The 14,975-nt window shown below is 36.1% G+C and overlaps 1 protein-coding gene across 1 annotated transcript; it reads left to right on the top strand.

Annotated features, from left to right (window-relative positions):
• Positions 251-2,744, top strand: LOC109846710. Its single transcript, XM_020415955.1, has 6 exons — positions 251-390; positions 487-696; positions 769-873; positions 956-1,054; positions 1,144-1,551; positions 2,525-2,744. The coding sequence occupies exons 1-6, from the start codon at positions 361-363 to the stop codon at positions 2,579-2,581; spliced, it is 909 nt and encodes a 302-aa protein (XP_020271544.1). The 5' UTR covers positions 251-360; the 3' UTR covers positions 2,582-2,744.

Raw genomic sequence — 14,975 nt, 5'->3', positions numbered from 1 at the left:
GGATTGGGATGCTTATCATGATTTGCGACTTATCGCACAGCAGAGGTATGAACAAGCAAGGCGTAGATGCCTCGAATTGAAAGGTGTGTATAGATTTTTATAGTTTATCTGTTAATATTTTAATTTGTATTATCGATATTGATTGATTTATATTTCGCCTGAATTTCATTTTTTCGTAGGTACCGAGCGACCTACTAGGCGCGGCCGCAGTGGTACCAAGACACAGGAGGGCCGTGATCCGATGGGAGAACGGCGTGCCTGTCGGGCCATTTGCTAACTCTTTTAACAATTTCCTCGCCTCTTTAGCCAGGAGACATGATTTCTTCAACATATATTTGACGTGGAAGTCGCAGCGGATTGATGCGCTGGTGGCTTGTTGGCGATATATATGTGTGAGTCATTTATTTTAATTCTCATAATTATTAGTCATTTTATTATTTTGTTTAACACACTGATTTGTATCTCTTTTTTCATTGTATGCTGAAGCGATTTTTCTTTCTTGACGATTACGCTTGTGCCTGGACTTACTGCTTCACGCAAATCAATCTATCGTTCAAGAGGTGGCGGTCAGAGCTGAAGAAAAAATATTTTACTCAAAGAACAGAAGATTGGGAGCGTTACTGGCATCTTGACGAGCGCGTGGATGGAGTTGATTTTTTTGCACTTTGCGATTATTGGGACACGGCCGAAGCTCAGGTATTATTGAAGTATATATCTTTGTTTATTGTTTGAAATTCTATATTATATCTGTTTAACATTCTTTTGCAGGAACAAGCTGAAATAGCAAGGAGGAACCGCAATGCGCCCCGCAGTTACGAGCATCACGGGGGCTCCAGGTCCTTCAGCCAGCATTATCATCAATTGGCGCTTGAGGTATATAATATATTAGCTCTTAGGTTATCAATTTGAGTATAATTTATGTGTTATGAGTTAATGATATATGTGAATAAAATAGGGAAGGGGAGAACTCGGGCATTTTGCAGATCGTATTCTGACTGGTTGGAGTCCAAATTACGCCGATGAAGTGAAGAAAGCGCAGAACCGGGATCTGGCTGTAAGTAGCAGTTAATTTGTATATTTAATTTTTATAACAATGCATTTTAAATGTGTTAGAATTGACCGGGTTGTTTTGGTATATCGCAGGAGAAATTACATGCTAAGGTGCAGGAGCAATTATCACAGACTCAGGTCGATTCTAACACTCCGACCCGATTAAGTAGAGAGGAGGAGGATAGCATCATCGAGACGGTCATTGGACCGAGTAGGAAGAACAGATACAGGTGGAGAGGATCCGAGCATCGGCCGTACGAGTCCAGTAGCACCTACGAGTCTGCAGCTCCACCAGGATGCAGTTCTTCTCAAGACCCGACTATGGAGCAGCGGATGAAAGCGATGGAAGATTGGCAGTCGCGTCGGGAGTCGGAGCTACTCCAGATGGCGGAGGAAGAACGGAGGCGTCGGGAGCAGAGGGAGCTGGAATTCACCCAGTTTATATCGACTCTACCTTCTGATGCTCAGGAGGCATATAGGAGACGGTTTTTGGCGGATCAGGTAATATATATATATATGTATATTTCTTTTTTAATTAAATGAATTAAATATAAAATTCTTACTTAGTTACGAGTATGCCGTGTGACTAAATGATATCACACAAACTGTTACACACAAACTATATCTCTCTCCGAAACACAACTAAAATTATATACTTAATGTTTTTATGTGATGGTGGTGTTGATGGTGCGTGCATGCGTAGCGATGGTTGTATTGGATAGTGAGTTGGTTAGTTAGTTGTTATTTTGTTTTGTTGTGGGGCGTTCGTGTGTAGGGTCGTTGGTTATGTTGTTGGTTGGTGGGTGTTTTCGTCGTGGTGGTGGTGGTGGTGGTGATGATGATGATGATGGAGGGGGAGGGGGTGGGGTGGGGTGTGTGGAGTGTGGTGCATGCGTGTATGTGTGTGTGCATGCGTGCGTGCATGCACGCGTGCGTGCATGCGTATAATATTTTTATGTGATGGTGGTGTTGATGGTGCGTGCATGCGTAGTGATGATAGTATTGGTTGGTGAATTGGTTAGTTAGTCGTGGTTGTGTTGTTGTGGTGCGTGCGTGCGTATGGTTGGTTATGTGATTGCTTGGGGGGTGATTTGGTCATGGTGGGGGAGGGGAAGGAGTGTGGATTTGGTGGTGGTGGTGATGTAGGGTGAGGGGGAGGGGGTGGGGGGTGGGGGGTGTGGAGTGTGGTGCATGCGTGCATGCGTGCACGCGTGTATGTGTGCGTGCGTGCGTATACGCGTATGTGCATGTACACGTATGAGCATGTACGCGTACATGCGCATATGGTGAGAAATTGTGCGTGTACGCGTATTGTTGTAAAAATTATGCGTGCATGCGTTGTTAGGGTGTGTGTATGCGTTGTTGTAAAAATTGTGTGTGCGTGCGTATAATACATAAGAATATGCCATGATACTCTCTTATTGCTATACTTGAATGTCATGCCATGTTGTTAACGTTTGATTTATAATTGCAGGCCGGGACTTCTAGACAAGGTGGAGCTGGTGATGAGGATGATGATCAAGAGGACTGATTTGTTTTTTTACCTTTGAAAACAATGAATGAGTGTGTTGTATAAACAATACTTATCATGGTGTGTACTGTATAAACAACGCTTACTATGTTGGGATATTTTAATTAAATTATGTGTTATATATGCGTGAGAATGAATATTATACTGCTGATTGAACAGGATTTTAAATTTATTATATTATTGTACAGGTTTTTTCAATTTTCAAATTATTTTTTAAAAAAATATTGGAAGCTTTTAGCAACGGATTATCCGTCGCTAAATACACTTTTAGCGACGGAAAATAGATAATATTAACGACGGATTTTCCGTCGCTAAAGTTAATAGCGACGGAATATTCGTTTTTTTTATTTTTTTTATTTTTTCAAAAATAGTAATTAGCGACGGATTTTCCGTCGCTAATAGTTATTAGCGACGGATTTTCCGTAGCTAAAACATGTTTTAGCTACGGAAAATCCGTCGCTAAAGTTTTTTTAATTTTTTTAAATAAAGTATAGCGACGGATTATCCGTCGCTAATGTTTCGTCGCTAAAATTTAGCGACGGAATATCCGTCGCTAAAACACATGTTCGCTACCCTCACTATACGGACGATATTTTAGCGACGGAATTTTATATTTTCCGTCGCTAAAGGTTTTAGCGACGGATTTTCTACTTTTAGCGACGGATTTTTCCGTCGCTAAAAGTTATGTTTCCAGCAGTGATATTTGTATTACCTAAGAAATATTCAAGGTTCAAATAATAGGGTTCTAAATATGGTCTTCACAGATTTGAATATTTTTGTATGAATTACAATCATCTTATTGGTTGCTTTTGCATGTTTGATGCTAGTTAACCAATATGAGCTCACGAACTTCTTTTCTCTCTCTGCATCTACGTGTTTTCTGACATGCAATATAATAGCATTTGTATTTGTTTGCTTCATATTAACTAAAGTTATTTTGTAACGTATATAAATAGACCCCAAGTTATTTTGTAACGTATATAAATAGACCCCTTTTTTACAATAATGACTTGTGATTAATTTCATTGTTACTAGTTTTTTTTGCACGTACAGTGCACGTGATTAAATATCAAAATATTTTTCTTTTATATTTATTTCATTACTATAAATAAGTCAGATTCATCTTGAGTCAAATATGTAAAATTGAATTATTAGATTTAATATTATTTTTATTTAAATATTATTAAAAATCAATGTTATGGATTTTAAGCTAAAGTGGGAAGAATATACCTAACTGGGATATCGTAATTGTCATTATGAAATATAGTTATAACAATAAAGAAATCACATTTCTTATTGCATTGGAAATAGAATTGCACAACATTTTTGGATATTATAAGCTTAACTGAGACATCTTAATTGATTTCTTAAGAAAAAATATCAATTGACATAATAATATCTTCAAGTAGAATAGTAAAAGAAAATAAGTAAATTAATACTATATGTCATATTCCAAACTCTACTGATCCCAAGCAGTAATATGTAGTCAAGCATGAATAGCAATATCTGTTGGATTAAATCTAATTATGAGCATATATGTTACATGAGTGTATAATGCTATCCTTAAGGTTAATCCGCATATAGTGATCAATCAATTTGGGTTAATGGGTATTTAAGTAAAATCATGGGCTAATTGTGCAGATACCAGACTACAATTCTAATTTTATGAGGTGCTAAATTAAAAAATTGTAAATCTATATAAAGGGGTTATGGTCCCTAATCTAAAGGTTATGTTCTCTATTCTCTAATCCCCATCTTAAAAGAATTTTTAAAAGAGAAATCTTTTAGATTAGAAGATCAACCCTAATTCAGATCCGTGCTCAAATCGTCATGGATTCAGGTATTGCTTCCGCGCTCTCATGTTAATCTCTATGAATTAATCATGTCCATAATCTCCAACAAGTGGTATCAGAGCCACTTTGATTAATTCTTAGGGATTTAAGATTATGAAATTAGGGTTTTTTGATCTTAATCTTGTATTATTAAGATCTGTTGTTCGCTGCACTGTAGCTTGCACACATGAACCGTAAAGCTCATGCTTTGGTTTTGATTTTTTTTCTTTCTTCTTCTTTCGGCTGTTGAATCTGGATCAAACTCTGGATTCAGATTGTGAGAAAAAAAACAAATTTTGGATTCAGGATCAAATCTTTGATCAACTGCTCGCGTGCAACATAAAGAAATTTTGGTTTAGTCATCGATCGCTCCGCTCCTCGCCGGCGATGTTTGCTGGTGGCCCCGCTGTCAAAGGAAGACAGCGGCGGCGGCATCAGGACGCCTAGGGTTTTCAAAACCCTAGGGTGCGGGAGCTTAAGCGGCGGCGGCGATGGTTCATAACGAAACCCTAAGGGGTGAAGGAAAGATCGTGTAGAAGCTTACCTAATTTCAGGCGAACTTCGATCTGTTGCATGCGAGCCTCGAACGCTCCGATCAGGCGAGCTTTCGCTCGAGTCTGGCAAGGTTGAGTCTTGATGTTAGGTGAGCCCAAGTTCGACTGCAGGCGAGCTCGAAGGACTCAATTCAGGCGAGCTTCTTCAAAGTTCGATTCAGGCGAGCTCGAGCCCAAATTAGGCAAGCTCGAACCCCCAATTTCAGGCGAGCTTTTTCAGCTCGGTTCAGGCGAGGTTGAGTCTCGAATTAGGCGAGCTTGACACTCGGATCAGGCGAGTCTCGGTCGCAAACCTCAGGCGAGCTTCGAACCCTCGATTCAGGCGTGCCCTTGGTCTCGGATCAGGCGAGCTTTAGGCTCCGTTCAGGCGAGGTCCGAAGCTCTCTCAGGCGAGCTTGGATCTTGGTTCGCGATTTGGAAATTACAGGCGAGATTTTGGCTTGCATTTGGGAAATTTTGGCATTTGTGAATTTTTTTGGCTTACAGGCGAGCTTTCATTTTGGGTGAGTCTTATGGTTGACTTACGGGCTGAGAAGAAATGGAAATTTTTCTTCAGACAGCCAACGCCCACTTAGGGCCTGTTTGTTTGCACGGAAGTAATTGTGAAGTAGCTGAAGTAAAAGAAGTAGAGGCTACTTCTGCTACTTCCAAGCAAAAAAGTGTGTTTGGTTCTCTGAAAAACTTACTTCCAATACTTCCCTAAATGCTTATGTGGCGCCTACGTGTCATCATTACTTCCAAAATATTTTTCCAATCCTCAATACTCAGAAGTAGCTCGGAAGTAGTTGAAATGCATATTAATTATGACATAAATAATTTTTTTTATTAATATTTCCTTTATTAGTTACTTCTAACAACTTTTCATTGATAAAATTACTTCCTAATAATATTTTCAAATGTTATCCAAACAAAAAAAGTAAATGAAGAGGAAGAAGTTCTACTTTCATTACTTCTAAAAATATATGAAACAAACAAAAAAAAATGCTATTTCCACTACTTCCTACTTCATAGCTTTGAAAGTTACTTCTATAACCTACTTCTTACTTCTAATACTTACATTATCCAAACGGGCCCTTAAGATCTTTTCGTAATAGGCCAGCAATGATTTTTTGGGCTTGTGAACTTATTTATAGCCTATTTCAATTAAGTATAAATTATTTAAATTTCTCAAATAATTTCACTTATGGGCCTTGTTTTTCTTTTTAATAAAATTTCAAGCTTTGGTTTTTTAATTAGTGGGCCTGTGTCAAGTTAATTTATGGGCTTCTGTGATTAAACTTGGGGATTATTTGAATTGCTCAAATAATCTATTAAGTTATAGGCCATTTAAATTTTAATGGGCCTATCTATGGTTAATTAAATAGAGAAATCTATTTTAATTGCTCAAGTAAATTTCAGAATTTTCATTTGGTAGTTAATTCAAATAATATGACAATAAGGTATTAATGTTGTCTCTCATTCCAAATGATTAATTGAAACAAGATGTTGCCAAAGTAACCTCTCTTATGTAGATTGTTCATGAGGGATGTTAGATAGTTGTGTGTATGCTTTCGTGTAAATATTTAATCAGCCCAAAGGAATGTTAATATTTATTTAGATTGCATACGCATCTGCGATGATAAACACGTGATAATTATAAGGTTTATATGTGGATAATGAATCGATCCAAAGATAGTTTCATTATTTGACATGAGTTATTGTCAGCGTTTGATCATTATAATAAGATATCACTTACAAATTAATATTACTGTCCAAAGGCTTGATATTAATGTTGTGTCAAATATCTTGATATGGGAATTTTTATTATTTGAATTTTATTGATTACTAATTAAGGTTAAAATCTTTTGTTTATTTCAGCTAGTGCATCTGCTGCAACAATTTCTGCTAACATCAACTCAATTCTCATGCTTAATGGGACAAATTTCAAGGTTTGGAAAGAGAATATTTTAATTGTTCTTGGCTGCATGGATCTAGACCTTGCATTAAGAACTAAACAACCCCAACCTCTCAGTGCGGATAGCACTCCTGATGAAAAGAAGGAGTATGAGAAATGGGAGCGTTCAAATCGCATGAATCTCATGATCATTAAGCGCGGCGTTCTGGAAGCCTTCAGGGCATAGAATCCGAATGGATTACTAAGGCTAAAGATTTCATTGCCGAAATTGAGAAGTGTTTTGCTAAAAATGATAAGGTAGAAACAAGCACACTGTTAGCTCGCTTGATTTCGATGAAGTATAAAGGCAAAGGAAATATCAGGGAGTACATTATGGAAATGTCTCATATTACTTCAAAACTTAAGTCACTCAAACTCGACCTATGTGACGAGTTACTGGTGCATCTGATTTTGTTATCTCTTCCTGCACAATTCAATCAATTTAATGTCAGTTATAACTGCCAAAAAGAGAAATGGACTCTAAATGAGATCATTTCATACTGTGTGCAAGAAGAAGACAGGTTGATACAAGATAAGACTAAAAGTGCTCATTTGGTCTATGCCTCTAAGGATAAGGGTAAGAAAAAGAAGAATGATAATGAAGCTTCTAAGGGTCCAATTCAGAAGAAACAACATAAGGATGACTAGGGTTGTTTCTTTTACGATAAGGCTGGACACGTAAAGAAGGATTGTACCAAATATCACGCATGGCGTGCTAAGAAGGGTATGTTCCTTACTTTGGTTTGTTCTGAAGTTAATTTAGCTTCAGTACCTAGAAACACTTGGTGGTTAGACTCTGGTACTACTACTCACATAAGTGTTTCTATGCAGGGTTGCCTGAGCTACCGAAAGCCAAGTGATATTGAAAGATACATCTTTATGGGTGATGGACAATCGGTAGATGTTGAAGCAATTGGGCACTTTAGGTTGTTGTTAGGAACTGGTTCTTATTTGGATTTGAAAGATGCTTTTGTAGTACCGTCTTTTAGACGGAATTTGATTTCTATTTCTGTATTGGACAAATCAGGTTAATCTTGTTCATTTGAAAACAATCAATTCAATTTATCTTTTAATTCAAATATTATGGGAACTGGTTACTTGAGTACTTATGACAACCTATATTTGTTTAATACAATTGTTTCTTATAATAAAACTTTGCATGTGGAATCACGTGGTACTAAGCGTAAATTAAATAAAGAAAATTCGGCGACATTATGGCATAAACGCTTGGGTCATATCTCAAAAGGTAGAGTTGAGCGTCTTGTGTCTGATGGCATTTTAGATTCCCTTGATTTTTTGAATTTTGACGTTTGTGTTGAATGTATCAAGGGAAAACAGACCAAAGTTAAGAGATTAGGTACTAATAGATCTTCAGGAGTCTTAGAATTGATACATATAGATATTTGTGGACCATTCCTTACGGCATCTTGGAATGGTCAATATTATTTTATATCATTCATAGACGATTACTCACGTTATGGGTACCTATATCTTATTCATGAAAAATCTAAGTCTCTGGACATGTTCAAAGCTTTTAAAGCTGAAGTTGAGAATCAACTCAACAAAAGAATTAAAACCGTTAGATCTAATCGTGGTGGTGAGTACTACGATAGATATGATGGTCCAGGTAAACAACGTTCAGGACCATTTGTTAGATACCTAGAGGAATACGGTATCGTCCCACGGTATACCATACCGGATTCACCTAGCATGAATGGTGTAGCTGAAAGACGAAATAGGACTCTTAAGGATATGGTAAGAAGTATGATTGTTCATTCTTCTCTACCAGAGTCACTCTGGGGAGAAGCAATAAAGACAACATCTTACATTCTGAACAGAGTACCAAGTAAAGCAATTGCTAAAACACCTTATGAGCTTTGAAATAGTCGAAAGTCCAATTTAAAGCACTTACATATTTGAGGATGTCCAGGTGAGGCAAGGCCTTATAGGCCAAATGAAAAAAAATTAGACTCCAAAACAGTTAGCAGCTACTTTATTGGGTTGTAGGCTATCTAAAAATCACAATAGATAGCTTATCCCCATCAAACACCAATGATGGAAGTTACAATCTAACGACTTCCAGAAGGTTATAATTTAAAAACTTTCACGTAGATCGATGAAGGTTATAATCTGACGACCTTCACAACAACTGATAAAAGCTCTAATCAACAGCCTTCACAATCAACATCGGGAGTTACAATTTGACAACTCTTATATTTTCGAGCAGCCAAGGTGAAGATCACTTAACAATGGTCTTTACAACACTCTACAAAAAAAAGCTATAAGTCATTAGCTCCTTCTAAAACGCATAATTCACCTTCGCGTTTCAGTTCTTGAAACGCAGACGACCCCCGCATTTCCAACCCTCAGCAAACAAAATGCGGGCGACCCTCGCGTTTTTTAACATCCAACGGGTGCCCAATTCCGCGTCTCCAGTCTAAAATGCGGAGTTAGGGTCCTGAACGCCAACTTGGGCGTTGTTTGACTCATTCAACATGAGCTGAACGATTCTAAAACCGTTTCCCACGATTTGGGGGCGGTTACACCCCACTTAGGAGTGATTTAAGGGGCAGTTACACCCCTTAATCCTCTATAAATAACTGAAAATCAATTCAGTTCAAGGGTTGGATTTTTTTGACATAGGCTCGGGCTTTTTCACAAAAAGTCGGATCTTTTTGATATCAACGACACCAAGGCAGTTCAGCTCAGTTGGGGAGATCATCTAGTGATCGGTTAAGGACGAATCTTAGAGGAGATTGGCATCTTTGACTTCAGCAACAAACAAATCTACTTGGCTTATTAACCGATCATTCGGTTTTTTAACAACTCTTTTCATAGAGTTTCAACTCGTTCTGAGTTCTTAAACTCGTTAAGAGTTCTTAATCAAACTTGCCACGCAAGTTAATTATTCCCGTGAGACAAGACGGTCGGATCGTCAACGAAGATCAAATTTGACGTAAGCATTCGAAGGAGGCACTCCATTGCTATTGTGAAGAACCCAGAATTAAACAAAGAGGAGAATCCAGATCATTCTCCTCCCTTTTGTAATCAGAATTCAAATTGTAATTAAGATCGAGAGAATATAAGTCAATTTTCTTTTATTCTTTTTACTGTAAATTTTCCAACCAACATGGGTATTCTGAATGCTCTAGGGGCTATAAGTTTTATGATCCCACACTCAGTAATATTTTTGAGACGGGAACAACAACATTCTTTGAGGATGTTGAGTTTGGGGGGAGAAATAAGGTTAGAAACATTGCTTTTGAGGAGGAATTGGCTTCAGATCCAATACATACAGTTACTTTTGATAATCTTCAGGTTCCTATACCTGTTGTTGTTCAAGAAATAAATCTGGAACCTCAAGATGATAATGTAGAACAACTCCATATTCTAAAAGAACAAACTCAACAACCTCAAGAACCGGTGCCTTTAAGAAGATCCACGAGAGAAAGAAGAAATGCTATTCCGGATGATTATATTGTATTTTTCTAAGAACATGAGGAAAATAATGGAATGATGGAAGATGATCCAATCAACTTCCTTCAGGCCATGGAAAGTTCTAACTCTCAAAAGTGGATTGATGCCATGAATAAAGAGTATAAGTCTATACAAGACAATAAGGTTTGGGAACTTGTCCCATTGCCAGAAGGTGCAAAACCAATTGGTTGTAAATGGATTTTTAAAACTAAGCGGGATGCAAATGGTAATGTGGAGAGGTATAAGGCACGTTTTGTAGCTAAAGGCTTTACTCAAAAGGAAGCTATACAGAGACTTTCTCTTTGGTTTCATCAAAAGACTCTTTTAGAACAATCATGACACTTGTTGCTCACCTTGATCTTGAGTTACATCAGATGGATGTTAAGATTGCGTTTCTCAATGGAGACATTGATGAAATGATCTATATGGCGCAACCAGAAAACTTTGTGTTAGGTGACCCAAAGAATATGATTTGCAAATTAAAGAAATCCATCTATGGACTCAAGCAAGATCCTCGTCAATGGTATTACAAGTTTTAACAAATAATTATCTCGTTTGGTTTTGAGATGAATATTGTTGATGACTGTGTATATCACAAGTTCGGTGGGAGTAAGTATATTTTCCTGGTTCCGTATGTCGATGATATATTGCTTGCTACTAATGATATAGACATGTTGCACAAAACTAAGAGATTTCTATCAATGAATTTTGAGATGAAAGATCTTGGGGACGCATTTTTTATATTAGGAATCCAGATACATCAAGATTGTTCTCGAGGTATACTTGGATTATCACAAAAGAGCTATATCGATAAAGTACTTAAAAGGTTTGGCATGCAAGACTGCAGACCAGGAGACACCTCTGTTGTTAAAGGAGACAAGTTTAGTCTCAATCAATACCCAAAAGACAATCTTAAAATTCAGGAAATGCAGAAGATTCCTTATGCTTCGGCTGTAGGAAGTCTAATGTATGTTCAGGTGTGTACGCATCTGGATATTGCGTACATCGTTGGAATGTTAGGCAGATACTTAGGCAACCCTGGTATGGATCATTGGATAGCAGTCAAAGGGGTTATGAGATATCTTCAGAAAATAAAAGATTATATGCTCACATACAGAAAATCAGATCAGCTGGAGGTCATTAGGTACTCTGATTCTGATTTTACTGGATGCCAAGATAGCAGAAAGTCTACATCAGGCTACATTTATATGTTAGTAGGAGGAGCTATATCATGGAAAAGTATCAAACAGACACGTGTAGCTTTATTCACTATGGCAGCAGAGTTTGTAGCTTGCTATGAGGCATCCAATCATGGAATATGGTTGCAAAATTTTATCACTAGACTGCGTATTCTGGATAAAGTTGAAAGACCACTTAAGTTATTTTGTGACAATAAATTAGTAGTAATATATTCCAATAACAACAGGAGCTCGACTAAGTCAAAACATATTGACATTGAGTTCCTGGTTGTAAAAAAAATGGTACAGAGTGGATAATTATCCATAGAGCATATTGGAACAAACTCCATGATAGCAGATCCTCTTACTAAAGGGTTACCACCTAAAGTCTTTCATGAGCACACTGCTCGTATGAGTATGGTATTATTCGAGGATATCATGATTTAGTGGGAGTTTGTAATTTTCTGATGTTTTATGTTTGGTAGTATTGTCTGACCAGAATAAAGTATTCAGTTAAGACACTCTGTTTCATTATGTTTGGTTTTGACCTCGCTAAAGTCTAAGGTAGGACCAGTTGAAAATAAACATGTACTGATCACATTGCATATAATTTTCATGCTGCACATCCATGATTGATCTATGTTATTTAATTGTATTGGTATATGTAACCATTGTTGGGTTTAGTCATGATAAATATGATGAAGACCGCTTTGATCCTATATTGATATTATCAATGGACGAGATTGTTCAGAAATACCCTTAATTGTGATAGCAATTTCTGAGTTCATAAGGTTGTACACGTTTTAATGAAACATATAGTGCTCAAGTGGGAGATTGTTGAATTAAATCTAATTATGAGCATATATGTTACATTAGTATATAATGTTATCCTTAAGGTTAACCCGCATATAGTGATCAATCAATTTGGGTTAATGGGTATTTAAGTAAAATCATGGGCTAATTGTGCAGATACCAGACTACAATTCTAATGTTATGAGGGGCTAAATTAGAAAATTACAAATCTATATAAAGGAGTTATGGTCCCTAATCTAAAGGTTATGTTCTCTATTCTCTAATCCCCGTCTTAAGAGAATTTTATAAGAGAAACCTTTCAGATTAGAAGATCAACCCTAATTCAGATTCGTGCTCAAATCGTCATGGATTCAGGTATTGCTTCCGCGCTCTCATGTTAATCTCTATGAATTAATCATGTCCATAATCTCCAACAATATCATTATGAACTATATTTCTAGTAAAAAAGAAACCATATTTTTTATTACATTGAAAATAAAATTGCACAACACATTAGGACATTATAAGCTCATGTTGTATAATAAACAATCTCAACAGTAATCATAAAAAAAAGTATGCCAAACATGATGTGTGTGTGTGTGTATAAGATCACAACCTACATTATTTGATAGAATTAAAGTAAGAAAAAGATAAAAACTAAATATTAATGGTAACTATATTATAAATTTATGCGATGAAAGTAATCACATAAGCATACAAAACTACTAATAATTTTGCATGAAAATCACTTATAAAAATTCCTAATTCTACTAAAAAATTAAGTTATGATATAAAATGGTCAAAAAAAATATTATCCTTGATTATTTTTGTTTCATATTTTAATTGAACCGAGATCAATCTTTCTCCACCTTTATCTTTTTCTTGGGCAATCCTTCTTTTGATATTTTGATGTCATCCAACCTCTCCATTTGGAAAGAGTAAAGGATAATGCAGTGGATCATAATAGTCAAAATAGTGTTTCACATGATGTCTTCCTCCTGAGTGTGCATGGACAACTATCTCTCTTTCTCAAATGGTGCATTGTCATTATTTTCTTCAACCCAGGTTGCAGCTATCTGATCTGCTGTTGATGAGTTGTAAACACATTGATCTAGTGCAACGTTACTATTTATTAGTATCTTAAATTCTTCAAAAGATTGATAATCATTCAATTTGCGAAGGAACTTTGCATATGAGTTTCCTTGCAATATATCCATCAAGCTCTTAGTTGTGATTTCACTCATATTTGCATTATCTAATATTCCCAATCGATTTTACAACTCATTCTCTGTATCATAGAAGCAAACCTGAAAGTATGAAGCCTTATTTTCTTTTAGAATTAGAGCAGGAAGATTATGATATATTTGACATTGTGCTCTAAATGTAAAAACTCCTTTTCTATCTGATGCGAGCTCTTTATCAAATCTTGCCCAAGACGACGTGAATGAGAAAAATACTATTGTACATTCTGGTGTGGCTTCGAAACTTAATTGCCTTTGGTGATTGTATTGTATAAAGGGCATATAGTTCATCTGGAATATTCACATATGCTAGGTGGATTTCACCGTTGTCACAGCAAAATGTTGGAGGCTCATGTTCAAACTTTTTGGATCCACAATAGACACAAGACTTTGGAGTGCGTAGCATATATAGTAAAGAACATATCAGTTCATGAAGAATTTACCCTAGCACAAATATAAATATTTAATACACTAATATATAATGTTATATGACCCTTTTAATAAACCATAAAGTGTATCTATACCAACCTTCATGCTCATAGGCCAGTAATAGGGCTCCACAAAATAGGTCAATTTTACGTTGTGTTTGTCATTAATAGTATTACCAACATAGTCATTACTTTGTCGCTTTCTCTTATTATCTACACTTCTTTGAATGTAAGCTTTCTTCTACTCATCACTCAATCGAGAGTATTTGGGTTTTTTAATACTGAGGATTGGAGTGTTCTCTTCTGTTTAAAAAATGTTCATATGGTCTTATAAATACATATATAAAAGAATAATTTATTATTCAGTTTAATGCAAACATTGGCTTGAAGCCATTTTGAGTAAGGTCCTTTAGGCGAGAAAGTGTTGTATAGTGGTTATGTAATCGAAAAGCCAGAGAATAAATTTCTACAAAGAAAAATTATATGTCATATTACCATTAATTTATGAGTACGTATGAGCAATGCAGATAGTTAGACAGATTAGCGTATATTTTCATGAAAATTCAATAGTAAACGGCCAACTATAATCATTATCACAATTAAAATATAAAAATTAATAATATTATTTACTAACCTGATACTCGTAATTATGGAATAAATCTTGAGTACGAAATTGGAATTGAGATGATATTATCCTACAAGTAAAGAAATAAGTATCAGAAAATAAAAAACCATAAAAAATATTTAAAAAATATTGATGCACAGTAGTTTATCATAATTAGAATTACGTTTTTAAGGTGATATATAGATAATATGGGCCTTGGTTAATTTAGGAAATCAATAGGAGGTGTCATGCAAAACTGGAAGTATGATGGGGCTTAACTACAAAACTGCACTTGTAAGTTTGGGCAGTGTATGAGCAAAGTATGGATAAGGTCTTTGAGTGATAGAGAGTATTG

Source organism: Asparagus officinalis, chromosome 7, assembly GCF_001876935.1.
Source record: "Asparagus officinalis chromosome 7, Aspof.V1, whole genome shotgun sequence".
In the NCBI taxonomy this organism is placed as follows: Eukaryota; Viridiplantae; Streptophyta; class Magnoliopsida; order Asparagales; family Asparagaceae; genus Asparagus; species Asparagus officinalis.
Note: the sequence above shows the minus strand (reverse complement) of the source record. Positions and strands in the feature narration are given on the sequence as shown.